This window comes from Equus caballus, chromosome 11 (genome assembly GCF_041296265.1).
Source record: "Equus caballus isolate H_3958 breed thoroughbred chromosome 11, TB-T2T, whole genome shotgun sequence".
Classification (NCBI taxonomy): Eukaryota; Metazoa; Chordata; class Mammalia; order Perissodactyla; family Equidae; genus Equus; species Equus caballus.
Genome location: NC_091694.1, coordinates 20000475 through 20017500, shown reverse-complemented (window position 1 = coordinate 20017500; position 17026 = coordinate 20000475). Strand labels below are relative to the sequence as shown.

Here is a 17026-nt window from a genome sequence, read left to right as displayed (position 1 = left end):
ACGGTGGGCACTGAGTTTATCGCAACCAATGACAAAAAGCGTTGGCCCAAGAAGCCCGTTTAATGTGGGATATCTTCCTCAGATAGCATAGAGAGGGACACGTACGAATTGACCCCCGACTGCCGCTTCTCTTCCAACGTATGTGCCTTCCGGCACTGCCTCTCCAGCTCGAATGTGCACGCGAATCCTCCGTGACCTTATCAGGAGGCAGTTTCAGGTTGAGTGGGTGTGAGGGACTGAACCGTGTCCCCCAAAGTTCGTACGCTGAAGCCCTAACCCCACCGTGACGGTATTTGGAGGTGAGGCCTTTGGGAGGTGTTAGGTTTAGACGAGGTCTTGAGGGCACGGCCGTCGGGCTGGGATTAGTCCCCTTAGAAGCAGAGGCCCCAGAGAACTTGTTCCATCTGCATCACACGAGGACAGCATGTACCGGGGGGCTTTGGGGAGAAATAGGAAAAATAAAACCTTTTAACGTTGTGTTTCGTTTTGTTTTGAGGAAGATTAGCCCTGAACGAACACCTGCTGCCAATCCTCCTCTTTTTGGCTGAGGAAGACTGGCCCTGAGCTAACATCTGTGCCCCTCTTCCTCTCCTTTTTTATATGTGGGACACCTGGCACAGCATGGCTTGACAAGCGGTGCGTAGGTCCACACCCGGGATCCAAACCGGCGAACCCCAGGCCACCAAAGCAGAACGTGTGAACTTAACCACTGTGCCACCAGGCCGCCCTGAAAAATAAAATCTTGGGGAAAAAAGAAGAACCACTTTTTCTTTTCATGAACTGTCCGTGCCTGGCCTTTCCTCATTTCTTCTCCACTGTTCAGTTGGTCTTTTATACTTGTCTCCGGGAGCTCTTTATGTGTTAGGAAGAAAAGTGCTTTTTCCGTGCTTTGGGTTGCAAGTATTCCTTTTCTTTTTCTTTCTTTTGATTTTATTTTTCCTTTTTCTCCCCAAAGCCCCCCGGCACATAGTTGTACTTTTTTTTTTTTAGTTGTGGGTCCTCCTAGTTGTGACACGTGGGACGCCGCCTCAGCACGGTTTGATGAGCGGTGCCATGTCCGTGCCCAGGATCCGAACCGGCGAAACCCTGGGCTGCCCGAGCGGAGTGCGCGAACTCAACCACTCGGCCACGGGGCCGGCCCCGTGAGTATTCTTTTTCCTTTTTCAAGATTTTATTTTTTCCCTTTTTCTCCCCAAAGCCCCCCCGGTACATAGCTGTATATTCTTAGTTGTGGGTCCTTCTAGTTGTGGCACGTGACGCCGCCTCAGCGTGGCTCGATGAGCGGTGCTATGTCCCCGCCCAGGATTCGAACCGACCAAACACTGGGCCGCCTGCAGCGGAGCATGAGAACTCAACCACTCGGCCATGGGGCGCCCCCCCCCCCGACCCCGCAAGTATTCTTGTTTTGTCACTGATCACCTGTAACGTGATGTGACACACCTGGGTGGGAGCTGGGAGCAGAGACGGGCCAGACACCGTTCCTGCCCTCGGGGAGTTGCCGACCCAGGCTTGAGACTAAGACACCTGCCCCAACGGCCAGGAGAACAGGCAGGACGAGGAGGAGGCCCGCGAGAGATGAACAGACGGTAGCGGGGTTCAGACCGCAGCAACCCCCTTCTCAGGGAAACCAAAGTCCGAGCAGAAGATGGTCTGAGACACGCAGAGCTGAACAGGGATCCTGGGATGGGGAGGCCAGAAGAGTCGTGTCAGGTGCAGGCTGAGCACATGAGATGTCGTCTCATTTGACCCTCCTTCTTTCCTTCCACAAATATTCCTCAAGCGCCAAGGCCGTGCCGAGCACCGTCCCAGGTGCTGGGGACGGAGGAGCAAACAGAATCTCTGCCGTCGAGGCGAGAAGCAGATAGGCCAACACCGTCGGTGCAGTTGTGAATCTAACTGTGCGCCTGTGTGCCCGCACGGCCGTGTCTGTAGCCCTCTCTGTGCCGTGGGATGATCGCGGGTGTCCGGAACGACTCGGCAGCTGGCAGGAAAATAAAGCCAGGGAAAGTGGGACGGGAAGCAGGAATGCCCAGGGCGGGCAGGGGAAGACTCTTCACAACACCGTAAAACGGATGTTCTCTCCATGTGACCGACGGGCGGGGACTTTTCCTAGAGCGCACTTATCACGAGATTCCCATATGCCTGTCGTTTCCACGGGTAGCTTCACAAGTCCCCGAAGCGGAGAGCTGTTATCATGATCCCCTTTCTGTAGTTTAAAAAAAAAGGAGGCCCAAAGCGGTTAACGGGCTGCTCGAGTTCCAATCCTGCCCCCGCCTCGAATTAGCTGTGTGACCTTAGGCAAGTTGCTCAGCCTCTATGAGCTTCAGTCCGGAACCGTGCTTTCCCCTAGAAATATGGCAGTGACGGGAGTAATTTTAAATTTTCTGTGTGGCCACGTTAAAAAATAAAATAAAGAGAAACAGGTGAATTACATTGAATATTTTATTGAACTCAATACATCCAAATATCACTTCAATATGTAACCAATTTTTTTTTTTTTTTTTTTTTTTTGAGGAAGATTAGCCCTGAGCTAGCTACTGCCAATCCTCCTCTTTTTGCTGAGGAAGCCTGGCCCTGAGCTAACATCCGTGCCCATCTTCCTGTACTTTATACATGGGACGCCTACCACAGCACGGTGTGCCAAGCAGTGCCATGTCCACACCCGGGATCCCAACCAGCGAACCCCAGGTCGCTGAGAAGTGGAACGTGTGAACTTAACCACTGCGCCACCGGGCCGGCCCCTGTAACCAATATTTTTAAAACTGAGATTTTAAATGTGTTTACAACGTGTATACTAAGTCTTCGAAATCCCATGTGTATTTTACACTTCCAGCCATCTCCAGGAATCACATTTAGAGGACCGACCCCATTTCCAGTGCTCCAGAGCTACACGTGGCTGTGACAGTTCAGGTCAATAGGACGGGGTGGATAATAACAAGGCGGGGATCAGAGTGGAGTAAAACGAGTGAGGCACCCGCCTTGGCAACAAGATTTAAGGGAGCGCCAAAGACCCAATAGTCAAGATAAATATCTCGATTATCTTATAATCAAGAGAAGATTTATTTATCAAGGGAAATAAATATTATTAAAAGAGAAGTAAAACATGATTTATCTTGCTCACTGAAGACTGGGGCGGGGGCACTCCCGTCAATCCCTCCCTCCCCCAAGGAGAATGCCTCCCCGGCCTCCCCCTACTCCTGGCCCTGGATACTGACAACAACAATACCCACCTCACCGGCCCTCGGCCCTCGAGGGAATTAACTGCGCTAATACACGGAGAGCCCTCAGCCCAGGGGCTGGCATCCGGAGGGCTCGGGCAGCACCTGCCATCAGGCTTCCCGTGCTGCAGAGTGAAACGACCGACGGGGCTTCAGTCTTACACCCACGATACCGCCTAGCTCTTCTGAGACCAGATGAAAGCAACATCAACTCCCCCGCTACACGGAACCTCTCTTAGGAGGGCGGACGGGAAAGGCTGAGCGGGCAGCCGGCGGTCTTCACCACAGGGGGAACCTTTACCCCAACTTGGCCAGAGGCCTTAACGCATCGACGGGCCTTGATGCCCAGAGCATCCCCGGCAGTCGCCTCTCCTCTCTGGTGTCCTGCCGCCCCTAGCCAGATCTTCCCTTCTTCACCCCCGCATCGGGCCAGCAGCCTCCTAACTTCTTCTCTGATTCAGTCCCTCTTGCGCATCTTTAATTCAGCGAGCAAACCTTTGCGGAGCATCTCCTACCCGCGGGGCGCCGGACCGGTGCTGGGATACAGAGAGAAGCACTGATGAGGATCACCGCACTCGATGATCTCCGATTTCCGCGGCGGGGACAAAGGATTGCCAGAAAGGGTGGTGAACGGTGCCCTCGAAATGAATTACCGGGTGGGATGAAATACGTAGGAAGGCCGCTACCGAGACTGGGGGCGGGGGGCGGCAGGGCCCTTAAGGCAGGCTTTCTGCAAGAAGTGACAGCCAAGCAGGGTGCAGAGTATCTGCCAGGTGAGGAAGAGCTGTAGGGAAACCATGTCCCAGGCACGGGGAGCTCGAGGGACACAGCCCAGGACACGGTTCCTCCGCAGAAGCACCCAGAGACGCAGGTGCCGGAGGCGGAGAGAATCCATCCGGCCGCCCCGCCCCCAGACACGCCTCCCCGCCCCTCCCCACCGCCGGCCCTGCGCCCTGCGCCCTCCGCCCTGCGCCCTCCGCCCTGCGCCCTCCGCCCTCCGCCCGGCGCGCAGGCTGGCCCCGCCGCTCCGGGGGACGTCCCCAAGACCTTCGGCTCCCTGAGTCGGTGAGCCCCTCCTCCGCCGCCTCCCAAGCTCGTCTTTCCGCCCGCGGACACCCGATGTAACACGATACAGTCCGGGCGTTTCCGGTGAAGCCGTCTCGCGACCCCGTGTGTCTTCGGGAAACTGTCCGCCGCCAGCTGCCTTCCTCAGGCCCTCTTGCCGCCCGGCCTTCGCGGCCGCGGTGCTGTCTCTTCTCTCCGTTGGCACGAAAGAGAAGCCCAGCTCCCGCTGAGGGCGCGCGGAGGCGGCCCGGGAGGTACGGTGGACCCGCCGTAGCCACGCCTCCTCGGGCGGGAGAGGGCGGGGCATGCAGATTCAGAATGGCGTTTCCGTCCCAGAACGACGGGGCAACAACAGGTAGGTAAATTCTCTTTAAAAATCCGGAGGATTGAAAATCTGCACCAGAGCCGACTGTGTGGTGAATTCTCAGAGTATTGTCGCAGAAGCAAAGGAAGTGAGACCTGGGCTGAGCGTGCGGCGACTCACCGTGAGTTGAAAGTGCGTGGTAGGAGGCCGGCGGCGGGGAGGCCTGGGTAGCGGGTATCGCTTCTCGGCCTTTTGGCTAAGATCAAGTGTAGTATCTGTTCTTATCAGTTTAATATCTGATACGTCCTCTATCCGAGGACAATATATTAAATGGATTTTTGGAGCAGGGAGATGGAATAGGAGCTTGCTCCGTCCACTCCGCGCATCGACTTGGTATTGCAGTACTTCCAGGAACGGTGCACCCCCACGGGGCAGTAACAGGGTTTATAAAAGAAGATTTGCGAGCGGTTAATTTTCTGTTTTGCGAAGGACGTAAGCGTACGCCACGGTTCTGTTTTCGCTTTCCTGTTCTGTGTCTTGAACGAGGGAAAAAATTCGTTTAGCAGAGACTTACTGAGGCTCGAGTTCTGCGTGTGTGTGTGTGTGTGAGTAGTCCCTCAGCTGTCTCTCTCGCTTATTGTGCACTTTGTTTTGTGCTGCTGTTCGGCGGTCTTCACGAACAGCGCCATACTGAGCGAGGCTCAGTTGCAGTGCTTTTTCGGCTCAGCGCAAAACCTAAGGCATGTCACTTCCTCCTGCCTTAGATCTTGGTCTTTTCTGACCTTTTCCTTCACCTCTCCCCGAATGCTGAAATCCTGTATTTTCTGCAAGAATTTCTTCTCTCTTCTGTCTCCTTTCTGTCTCAATGCTCTTCCTGTACTTGTTAAAATGCTGCGGGCAGGGTTTTGACGGGCCCAGGACGTGGCGCTCTGGTATTCGAGCTGAAGACGGACAAAGGCTCGGCAGACTCAGGAAGAACATTTAACCTTCCCGCCAAACTGCTTAAAAGAATTTAACGGAGAAGGCTGTTGATGAACATAATCCGTAACCAATCTGTAAATGAAAATGTGGGTGAGTATATTCTGAGCTAAAATGTGAGGACCGTGGCCCAGAGCCTTCCCGAAGCAAGAAAGGGCGCCGAAGAAGTGGGGTGTCCAGAGTCGTTGTATACCCCCAAAGAGGATGTTTCACGTGTGATTGAAATGTCCCTTTTACAATAGTCGTGAGGCTGCTCTGTGGGCACAGCGATTGATGGGCACAGCCGGTAGGTCTGCTGTCTCGGTGGACACAGCAGGGTGGCAGGTCTGTAGTCTCTAGCTGGGTGGTCACTGGTGAGCTGGGTGCTCAAAGGTGAGCGCAACAATCAGTTCCTAGCCTAGGGAGAGATGCTTATCCTTAAGGAAATGCCAGTGTGGGCGGAAGTTGCACCTTTATCTTAAGGGCCTTCGTTCTTGCCGTGTTTAAAGCAGATCTACAATGCATGCTCAGTGGCCACGTCAGGCCCTTTTGGAAAAACCAAAGTCAGGCCGAATTAGGTTTACACCAAATGGCTTCCTCATATACTCCACTATATCCTATTGCTTACCATCTCTATTTGTCAAGGCCTGTTCCAGGAAGGAGCTAGAACCATAAGATAGCTATAGTATAATGAAAAATAGGTGTGGTAGAAAGGCAACAAGCAGCCCATTTGGGGCCCAGCAAAAACTTGGTTGACAAACATTTGCATTGCCATCTCCAAGGAAATTGTCTTCCTCCCCTCTGAAATCCCAAACCACTACCCCCATCCTCCTCTTTTGTCTTTAGCTCAAGATGCATACTAAGGTGGCAGCTTCGCCCATTCTGGCGAGTTGCTCAGGTTGCCTGGGTTTCTCCCAAGTATACATGTTAATTAACCTTTGATTTCCTCCTGCTAACCTGCCTTTTAAAAAATTTGACCAGCCACGAGAACCTTAGGGAAAAGAAGAGGGCGGGGAGTGGAATTCTTCCTCTTCCGCCGCCGTTTCCCGACTCCCCTTCCAGGGGATGTCTCTCCCACATCCATCATTCAGTAGGAACTAGAAAGGGACGGGTGTCCTTGCTCCCTCTTGCTGCTTCCAAGACCGTTCTCACACCAGCCTCAGAAGGGAACAGTGGGGCCCGCCCGGTGGCGCAGGGGTTAAGTGCGCACGTTCCGCTTGGGCGGCCCGGGGTTCGCCGGTTCGGCTCCTGGGTGCGGACATGGCACTGCTTGTCGAGCCATGCTGTGGCAGGCGTCCCACCTATAAAGCAGAGGAAAATGGGCACGAATGTTAGCTCAGGGCCAGTCTTCCTCGGCAAAAAGAGGAGGATTGGCAGCAGATATTAGATCAGGGCTAATCTTCCTTAAAAAAAAAAAAAGGAACAGAAACAGGAGCTTCAGTCTCACGTCTTGTCTTCCGTCTCTACTCCCCGTGTCCCTCCTTGTTGCACTCGCTGGCCTCCACAGCACTCCAATTAATTCCTTCAAGATGTTAATTCCTGGCTTCTCTTGATTTCTCTAACGTTGCTCCTGTCCCAATGTTTCTTGATCTCAATGTCCCACCCCCAAAAGACGATCGTTACCGAGCAGCTCCCGCTGAGAGCCACAAAGATCCACCTGGAACCGAGGCAAAAATTATGGGCTTCTCACTTCCTTGCGTGTTGACTGTGCCCGGGATTTCATTTATACAGGTGACTGAGTGACAACAAGGAGAGGTCAGCACCGTTGAAGGAAGTGTCATTACTTATAGTTCCCAAGACAGGGGGGCGTGCCACCCCACACAGAGCCACATGGGGAAGCGCCCGGGAGGCAGGAGAGGAGAAAGCATGGCCTGTATTGAGGAGGGCCGGGGAGGACAGGCCGAGGCAGGGGAGGCAAGTCTGAGCCAGCTTCCGACTGGATGGCTGGGATGTAGCCGGGTGGGCTCTGGGCTCTAGGGGTGGTCTCTCTGTCGGGTACCTGGCTCTGGGGGGACAGCGGGCAGGGGCAAGATGGGCCAGAAGTGTGAGAGTAAATAAAGGAGGGGGTGCGGGCACGGGCTCTGGACTGGTGCGTTTGCACATGAGAGGCGGGCTCGCAGGCAAGTAGGTTACCGTCCCTGGGGGTCAGCTAGCCCCGGAGGGGCAGTCTCCTCCAGGCTGGCAGGCCCTCAAGATGCCAAAGCATCCTGAAATATGGAAAGCTTAAAAACATGATGCATACATACAGTTGATAATAATTGCATGGTTTTGTTTGTTTCTTTGTTTTTGAGGAAGATTAACCCTGAGCTAACATCTGCTGCCTATCTTCCTCTTTTTGCTGAGGAAGGCTGGCCCTGAGCTAACATCTGTGCCCATCTTCCTCTCCTTTATACCTGGGACGCCTGCCACAGCAATGGCTTGCTGAGCGGCGCCGTGTCTGCACCTGGGATCCCAACCGCCAAACCCCAGGCCGGGAGCGGAACGTGCGCACTCCACCGCTGCGCCACAGGGCCGGCCCCTGTATTGTTTTTTCTAAAGATTGGCACCTGAGCTAACAACTGCTGCCAATCTTCTCTTTTTTTGTTTCTCCTTCCTTTTCTCCCCAAAGCCCCAGTACATAGTTGTATATTCTAGTTGTGAGTGCCTCTGGTTGTGCCATGTGAGACGCCGTCTCAGCGTGGCATGACGAGCGGTGCCACGTCCGTGCCGAGGATTCGAGCCCTCAAAACCCTGGGCCGCCGAAGCGGAGCGAGCGAACTCAACCGCTCGGCCATGGGGCCGGCCCCCGATGATAACTGTGTTTTGATCTGTCTGATCCAGGGATTACCTAGGGGTGGAGAGTGGAAAGGCACAGAGGGTCCGGGTGGAAGCTTTCCACTCGAGAAGAGAGTGGGACATACACCTCTACTACCAAGGCATCCGCCGCGAGCTCAGGTTCCCGGATGAAGAGTGTAAATTAGGGTTCATCCACTCCAGGAATATTTGTTGAGTGACGACTGTGTGCTAAGACCGGGGAACGGGGCCATAGGCGTGACAAAGACAGACCCCTGCTCTGAGAAAGTTTCTAGTCTCCGAGAGAAAGAAAACAGAACAGTCAGTCATCCTGGATCCACAATCATTTCCTAATCTGGAATCCCTGAAAACCATTTCTTCTCACGAGTTGCCCACGCTCGTTTGTCGGCAAAAGATACCCTCAAGGGAGGCAAGGCGTCGCTTTCTGTGTATCCTGCCCAATGATAGAAAGAGAGCCTAGAAGTTGCTGAGGAGCAGCTGAACGCCCCATCGAAAAGGGGCAAAAAATAGACGGATGATAGATCGTCGGATAAGTTTGGCGTTGGGGAAGGCCATCTAACTGTGACTCAAAATCCGGAAGCCCAACTTTTAGGAAAGATTGATGTACTTGAGTTACAGAAAACCTAAATTCTCTGCAGAACACAAAACATCATACGCGAAGCAAAAGACAAATGAAAAACTGAGGAAAAAATTGCCAATAGATCACAGAAAAGCATAATCACCGATGATATGAGGAGATCCTAGAAACTGACGAGAAACAGCTGAACACCCAGCAGGAAACGGGCAAAGATCGAGAGGTGACAGGGGAAAAGAAACACGGGTATGCGCTGGCGTCTTCCCCCGGGGGCGACCTTACCTCTCCGCGCCCCTGTCTGTCCTCTCCAGTCTGTGGCGCCCGCGCATCGCGCAGACGATGCGTAGGAGTATCGATCCGCTCCCTCCGTGGCATCCTGTACGTGACCAAAAGTGAGGCCATTTCGTTACGCAGAGTGGCCCCCGCCCCTCCGCTGGGTGACTAGTCGCTGCTCTGCACGTACTCTCAAAACGGCCCCGTGCTCTCCCGGTGGATGGGCTCCGCTTACTATGGACTCCCGCATAGCTCGATAAATTAAAACTTTGTTCTGTGAGTTTCTCTCCAGGAACAGGCTGACCACAGGTCACACCTACACAGTATCCGTCACAGCTGACAGGAAAATGGAACAGTGTCGTGCCTGCATCCCGTCACGGCCATTTCTAAACCCCCTCCTTACTGCTCATTTCCCCTGTGTAACTGCCTCAAGATTCTGTAATTCTGGAAGAGGGGTTTTTGAGACATGACTCACCCGTCTTCCGATTGGCCGGCTAATCCCATTAAACTTCCTTTCTCCATCTCTAACTCGTTGTGATTAATTGGCTCAGAGGGCGGCGAGCAGAGCGAGCCCATTGCTCGGTACGGTCGCCACGGATGGGGCGGGAAGCTGGGGGCCCGGCACGCCAGGGGCGGCCATGAGACTCTCGGGCTCCCGGGCCCCCCAGTCAGGGAGGGAAGTGAAGCCTCCGGTGAAACAGGGCAGCAGAGTGTTTAGGGGCTCCTGTTGTCCGGGGCGGGCGGGGCGTCCCCTCCAAAGCAGAGGGAAGTTGCTGCCTCTTTGTCCCCCGACCACTGGGAAGGAAGCCCAGGGCCCCGGGAGCCTCTTCCGGTTCTGGAAGCATCACGTTCCACCCCTGCAAGTACACACACCGCTGACGCAAAGGACCTTCAGCTTGGACGCCGGCCCGGAGCCCAGAGGGGCTGTGAAGCCCTCCCAGTGCGGGGGCGGGGGCCGCACGACCCGGTGGACCCTGTCGTGTTGGGGACAGGGGGCAGGTCAGCCAGGAAGAAATGCTGTGTGGAGTTTATGGCCATCGAGCCACAGTGGAGGATCACAGCGTGGGCCTTCGGGTTCCCAGAGCCAGGCCAGGCCAGGCCACCTACAGCAGAGACTTCTCTCCCTTCTGAAGAGCAGCTCCCTGCACGCTACTGGGCCTTGGGAGAGACGGATGTGGACCGCGGGTCCGGGACTGTCCATCAGGCCTCCAGGTCGTGACGTCCGGGGCGGGGCGGGGCGGGGCCAGCAGCAGCGGCCGAGGCCGCAGCAGGGCCATCAGAAGGTGGACGTGGTAGACCAGGATCCAGCCTGAGCAGGAGGAGGGGCCTGAATAAGAGGCCCTGGACGGGCCAGCCCGGTGGCGCAGCCGTTAAGTGCGCACGTTAGGCTTCTCGGGGGCCCAGAGTTTGCCGGCCCGGATCCCAGGTGCGGACGTGGCACCGCTTGGCAAAAACCATTGCTGTGGTGGGCGTCCCACATATAAAGGAGAGGAAGATGGGCACGGGTGTTAGCTCAGGGCCAGTCTTCCTCAGCAAAAAGAGGAGGATTGGCAGTAGTTAGCTCAGGGCTAATCTTCCTCAAAAAATATATATAAATAAATAAAGAGGCCCTGGACAAGCCACCGACAGGCAGAGTGACCCTGCCAGCCTTTGTGGTTGGCCACCCCAGGCCTGGCACGATGGGCACGTGAACAGTGGGGCCACGATAGCGGCCATGGAGGCCACACGCGGCTGGACACCCCTTCCGGGGGACCTCAATCCCGAGCACGGTGGGGGTGCGAGGGCCCAGCCATTTCACCCCGGGGCCGCGGGGCTCCTCTAGGGGCCGGGGGCGTTTCAGAGCCTCCCTTTGAGCGGCCCAGCCTTAGTCAGGCCGCATGGGTGCCGAGGCTCTCCCCCTGCAGAAACCTGCCTCCGCCCTTCTCCGTCTTTCAAAGCAGTGAGCTCCCCAGCCCCAGTCAGCCATTCACAGCCCTCGCTCCGGCTCGACGGCTTCTTCCCAGACGACCCAACCCTTCCTTCCTCTGTGACTCCGACTCCAAAAGTCAACTTTCTACCAAAACCCAACCGCTCAGTAAGACACGGGCAAAGCTCACACAGCTCACGGGACTGGTAATGAACGTGGTTCTGTAGAGGGAGACGTGCATATTAAAATGGCACTGAGAGAGAACCTATTTTTCTTTCTTTATTTTTGAGGACGATCAGCCCTGAGCTAACACCTGCCACCAATCCTCCTCTTCTTGCTGAGGAAGACTGGCCCTGAGCTAACATCTGTGCCCATCTTCCTCCACTTTTATACGTGGGACGCCTGCCACCGCACGGCCCAACAAGCAGTGCCGAAGTCCACACCGGGGATCCGGACCAGCGAACCGGGGCTGCAGAGGCGGAATGTGCGAACTTAACCCCTGGGCCACCAGGCCGGCCCCTGAGAGATTACTTATGACCTGTGAGTTTGGCCCAAACCCAAGAGTCTGATAACACCGTGGGTTCGGTTAGCCAGGCTGCAGAAACAGGAACAGCTTGAGAAACTCTCTGGGTGCTCCTGGAGTCCCCGTCTCTGAGCCGTGGCTCCCCAGTCCTTTGGGGCGCCGGTACCAGGGACCATGAGGGTGCAGCGCCTTAGCGAAGCCCATGGCGCCTGGACGAGGCCCGGTGCCAACCGCAGCTGGGTGGTCCCGGCTGTCTGTGCACGCGGCTCTGAGCAGGCTGGGTGCCTGCCGGCGACCGGGTCCCGGCTGGAGGGAACCAGGCTCCCAGGAGGCCCCTGCGCGCACTAGACGGTGAGGCGAGCAACGTCGACGGGAGCCCCTTCTCCGCCAGGAACGCGATTGTCTGAGGGTCCAAATACCTGGGACAACGTTGACAAAGTGACCACCGAAGAACGCAGGCCCGAGCAGAGGGGTCTTGGATCCGGGAGGCCCGAAGAGCCGCCGTCCTTAACCACGTGCCAGGCACCGGGTGGGCGAGGTTGATGGACTGTCTCGTTCAATCCCGATCCATTCGCTCGTCCCTTCGGCAAACACTCAGGGGCTGAGCGGGCGCCGGTGGAGGTGGAAGTGCAGGAGACAGAGCGGTGGAGGAAGGAGTCCGGGTGGGATCTGCCCGGGGGGTGGCCGGGCTAAGGACAAAGCCCCGGGGTGACGTGTCAGGAGCGGGTCAAGGGGCCCAAAGCTCCGGCTATAAAACGGAGAAGTCCTGGGGATGCGATGGACGGCCCCGTGGCTAGAGTCCATCTCACCGTATTGCATGTTAGAAGGTTGCTAAGAGAGTAAATCTTAAAAGTTCTCACCCGGGCGGTTAAGCTCGCGCACTCCGCTTGGCGGCCCGGGATTGGCCGCTTCGGATCCCCGTGCGGACCCACCGCTTGTTAAGCCACGCTGTGGCCCCCGGCGCGCATATAAAGTGGAGGAATATGGTCACGGATGTTAGCTCAGGGCCAGTCTTCCTCAGCAAAAAGAGGAGGGTCGGCGGTAGATGTTAGCTCAGGGCTGATCTTCCTGAAAAAAAAAAAATGAAAGATGAAGTACGTTCTCATCGCAAGAAAAAAAATCTGTAACTTTGTATGGTGACAGATGGTAATTAGGCTTACGGCGGTGATCATTTCGCACTGTGTACAGCTACCGAATGGTTACGGCGTACACCCGACACTAATGTAATCTTATATGTCAGTTATACCTCAAGTTGTTAAAAAAAAACCCATATTTTGATTGACCTCTGACGTAATCTCCTTGTACCCAATTCGAGTCAACAAATTTCCTCCACGGGCAAGAAAAAATAACAAAAACAAAAGACCACCAGGGGCTGGTGCGAGCGACTGGCAAACTCAAAGCCAGGTTGGGGCGCGAGGGGCACCTGGGGTGGGGGTGGGGGTGGGGGGGCGCGGTGGCTCCCACGGGCCCCACGGGAGGTTTCGTGAGGGCCTGGTGCCGGCCAGAAGTGAGCGGCAGAGACGTCTGCGGCCGCAGGGAGGGCCAGGGCCGACCCACGCCGGGCATTTCCGCAGGGGCCTCAGAGCTGACCTGTCCAGAAGGGGAGCAACGTCCTGGGGGTCCCGCGGCCCCTGGCGCGGCGCTGAGAACCGGGGAGAGGGCGATCGTCCGCTCCCCACGCGAGAGGGGGAAAGCCCAGGCCCGGAGTCACAGAGCCGAGAGCCCGGGCACGGTCGGGCAGGGACGTGACCGCGGATGTCCCCTGCCCCTAGCAAAACCACCGCGTTCCAGGCCTCGTGCCGGCCGACCCGCGCGTGTCCGACCAGCAATCCTCCTCCCCTCCTGCGCTTAGGGCTTCCCTCTCGTAGACTCCGTCGGTTTAGCGGGACCTGGGCTCCAGACGCGGGCGGTGGTCTTGGGACAGGGTGAGGCCCGCAGGTCAGCCGCCTGGGCTCAAATCCTGACTCGGCTGCCTGCTCGCTGTGTGGCAGCGGACACGTTTCTCAACCTCTCTGGTCTCGGTTATCCCGTCTGCGAAAGGAGCTGATAATAGCTTCAGCCCGCTCTAGGGTCTCGAGGATGCAAGCAGGTTAAGACGTAGGAGGGAGTGCAGCGCAGCGCCGGGCGCGAGGCCCCGGTGGGGTGAGGGTTCGTGCCCCGCAGGGCCGACAGAACGGAGGAGTCAGGGAGGTTGGGGCCGCCCGTGGAGCCTCCCAGGCCCTGCAGCTCACCGCAGGCTTCGCGGAGAACCGAGGGAAGAAACGGGCGCCCGCCTGGCGGAGCGGGGGCTCTGGGTCGCGGAGGCTGGGCGCGGGGCCGGGGCGGAGACCGGCGCCCTCGCCCCCGCCCGAGTTCGCTCCCGCCCCAGGTCGGGGCCCCGGCTGGCGGCCCCGGGAGGACGCTCCTGTACCGGACGCACCGCGACGACGCCGCGGCTTGTCTTCGGGAGCGCGCGGACCGCCGTCGTCCCACAGCTCCCTTCCGCGGACGCCCTCCCGCCGCCCGACCCCAACGCCCCCGCCTCCGTCCGGGAGCGGGGCGGCGGGCGGCAGGCGCGGCGGCCTCCAGCGCCCGCGCGGGCTTCCGCGGAAGCCGGGGTGGTGCCGGGCCGACGGGGCCCGGGCGGAGCGCGACCCTGGGGGCCACGCCCTCCGGGGCGGGGCATGCAAAGAGCGCCGGGGCCTCCCGGGGAGGACCGGAGGGCTCGGAACCGGGTGGGAACGTGGACCGGGAGTGCCGAGGACAAGGCGGCGGCGCCGCGGCCGGAGGGAACCGCCGGCGGGCGAGCCGAGGGTGTGGCCCGAGGGCGACGCGGCTCACCGTGACTTGAATATGGATGACAGTGCGACGGCGACGGCGAGGGGACGGGCTACGGGCATCGCTTCTCGGCCTTTTGGCTAAGATCAAGTGTAGTATCTGTTCTTATCAGTTTAATATCTGATACGTTCTCTATCCGAGGACAATATATTAAATGCATTTTTGGAGCAGGGAGATGGAATAGGAGCTTGCTCCGTCCACTCCGCGCATCGACCTGGTATTGCAGTACCTCCAGGAACGGTGCACCCCCTCGGGGGCAGAAAGCAGTGTTGACAACGACAGGCTGGTTGGGCTCTGGGGCGGTTACAACTGTTTCTCTGGTTTTGCGAGTGGTTACCAGGCGTAGTGCTTTTGCTGGTTCGCTTGCTTTCTGCTCACTGTGCGCGCTTGGCGCTTTCCGGCTCTCTCATGTCTTAATCTGTTGCTTAGGGTGTGGACGGAAACCTCGGCAACACGGCCCCGGTGGTAGACGTCCGTCTAAGGTTAAATTCCTTTGTTTCGGGGCCGCCCGGTGGCCGAGTGGGTAAGATCGCGCGCTCTGCTTCCGCCACCCAGGGTGTCGCCGGCCCGGGTCGTGGGCGTGGACATGGCGCTGCTCATCAGGCCACGCTGAGGCGGCGTCCCACACGCCCCAGCTAGAAGGACCCGCAACTAAAATATACAACTATGTACCGGGGGGCTTTGGGGAGAAAAAGCAATTAAAAGAAAAATTCCTCTGTGTGTTTCGCATCATGCGAGAGAACCAGCGAACTTGTGTCCAGCTCTCTTGTTAGTGACGTCTAGCCCCCGGGCTCTCCCTCGCGGGGCTCCGGGCACCTGCCGCGCGGTGCCGCGACCCGGCGGAGCGAGGCCCCGGGAGCGGAGGTCACGCGCCGCGGGTCGAGCGGTGAGTCGCCTTTGCCGGCAGTCGCACCGCAGGGGCCGGGCCTGGAGCCGAGTGGTCGGGCTCCAGAGTCCCCGAGGGGCGCGTCTGAGGCGTCCCTTCCACGGGGGACCGCCCGTGGTCGCCGTCATGTGTCTGCCGCCCCGTGTGCAGCCGCCAGGATCAATCCCGTCACACTCTGTCCCGGGGGGTGTCGGCCACCACAGGGAGGTGCGGGGCTCCCCCTCAGCTCTCGTCGGCGCCTCCCCCACCCCGGCCTCCTGAAACTCTCTCAGCCGCCTGCCACCTCTCCCGTGTATTCGCCGCCTCTTCTCTCCAGTGTTGTCTTCATCCGCCTGCTTGACCTCGCCCTCCGGCCCCTGAGGTTGGCCCAGGCCGACAGGGTGGGGACGAACAGTTTCTGGTAGAAATACATCAGGCGGATGCGTTGTGAATAGGTGGGCGCCGCCTCCCATTTAGGTGACTTAAATCCCGTTCCTTCCTGTAGCCCTAGAATCTCTCTGCCGGACCCCTACCGCCCAGAAGAGACGACAGGCCGATGGGGTCACGCCTCCAAAGGCCTTCCCTGAGAGGGAGGGAAATTCGGCCGGGGGAGCTCTGTGGCGGTGTTGATGCCCTTTGGCTGCACGGCGGGCTCTCCTGGGGGCTCGACGAAATCAGACGCCGTCCCAGCACCACCATACGGCAACGGGATTGGGATCTCTGGCGTGGGGGCCCGAGGGTTTCCGGCGCACGGTGTGCCTCCGGGAAGCACTCCTTGGAGCCTCCGGTGAAGACTCTGCCGGTCAGCTTCCTGCGAAACAACGGATTTTCCACGACGGTGAAAGCGTTCGGCGCGCTCCTGCAAAGCCAGTCACGAGTGGGTTTCCGACAGTCCCAGGCCGGCTTCGCGTTTAACACACCGGAGGCGCTTGGCAAGCGGTGTGGGAACGAGGCCATAGTGAATTCCCTGGTTCTGTCACAGGCAGAGGACCACCCGGCCCAAGCAGGTGTGAAGGAAACGGGGACCCCTCTCCCTGGTCTGACGGGCGAATCTAGCCAGCGAGCTGCAGAGGCTTAAAGTCAGTAGGCCGGAAAGCCAAGCTGTCCTGTGAGGCAGCCGTGCAGGCCTGGCAAGCCTGTGTCTAGACGACCTTGCAGCCCCTCCCCCCGTGACTGAAGACGCCAGCGGGATGCATCAGCAGTGGAAGAGATGGCGGGTACCTCCCTCTCACGTTGCCCGGCTGCGGTTCCCAGAGACTGAGGGAAAGAGTGAGGACCCTGGTCCTTGCCCCCTGCCCACGCATAGATAGCACTGACCTTACAGGCCCCGTGTCACGTATCACCAGAAAGTTCTCGTTGTCCTTGCAAGATGACTATCAGATGTGTAGGCCCGTTCCTGCACCTACCCTGCTTTGTTAACAGGCGTGTGAACTGCGCTCAGACCTGGAGACCTCAGAGTCCTCTGGTGGACCGTTTCCTAGGCTTCGACCTCCTCGCTTTGGTTACCGAAGAAGCTCCTTTAATTCACCTTCCCCCAGACTCTCTAGTTCAGTCCACACGGGGAGGCCTTGGGACCCGTGTGGGAATATGTTGAGAGCCAGTCCCGTAGCTTCTGTATTGAGTTGCCCTCTGCGGGACCGGATGCACCTCCTCCCGCCCCCCACCACCGAATTTGTTTTGGATGTTGAGACAGATGACACCACACACGAACCAAGAGGGTATGAAAAGGTT

General features: G+C 57.9%; 1 protein-coding gene, 2 long non-coding RNA genes and 2 other non-coding genes across 5 annotated transcripts; 3 read left to right on the top strand and 2 right to left on the bottom strand.

The window, feature by feature from the left end:
- Positions 1 to 2428: 2428 nt before the first annotated feature.
- On the bottom strand, positions 2429 to 5276 carry LOC138916215 (uncharacterized). Its single transcript, XM_070226968.1, has 3 exons — positions 5265 to 5276; positions 3872 to 4843; positions 2429 to 3754 (listed from the first exon to the last, which is right to left on the bottom strand). Exons 1-2 carry the CDS (start codon positions 5274 to 5276, stop codon positions 3935 to 3937), a joined length of 921 nt encoding a protein of 306 aa, XP_070083069.1. The 3' UTR covers positions 2429 to 3754; positions 3872 to 3934.
- On the top strand, positions 4824 to 5014 carry LOC111775810 (U2 spliceosomal RNA). The gene has a single exon (XR_002811791.2). It is a non-coding gene; the product is annotated as a U2 spliceosomal RNA (small nuclear RNA).
- A 242-nt stretch (positions 5277 to 5518) lies between the features above and the next one.
- Positions 5519 to 9712, top strand: LOC111775631 (uncharacterized). Its single transcript, XR_002811430.2, has 2 exons — positions 5519 to 5658; positions 8365 to 9712. It is a non-coding gene; the product is annotated as an uncharacterized lncRNA (long non-coding RNA).
- On the bottom strand, positions 8924 to 10002 carry LOC138916232 (uncharacterized). The gene is made up of 2 exons (XR_011423194.1): positions 9660 to 10002; positions 8924 to 9287 (listed from the first exon to the last, which is right to left on the bottom strand). It is a non-coding gene; the product is annotated as an uncharacterized lncRNA (long non-coding RNA).
- Positions 10003 to 14490: 4488 nt separating this feature from the next.
- On the top strand, positions 14491 to 14681 carry LOC111775805 (U2 spliceosomal RNA). The gene has a single exon (XR_002811786.2). It is a non-coding gene; the product is annotated as a U2 spliceosomal RNA (small nuclear RNA).
- The last annotated feature ends 2345 nt before the right edge of the window (positions 14682 to 17026 follow it).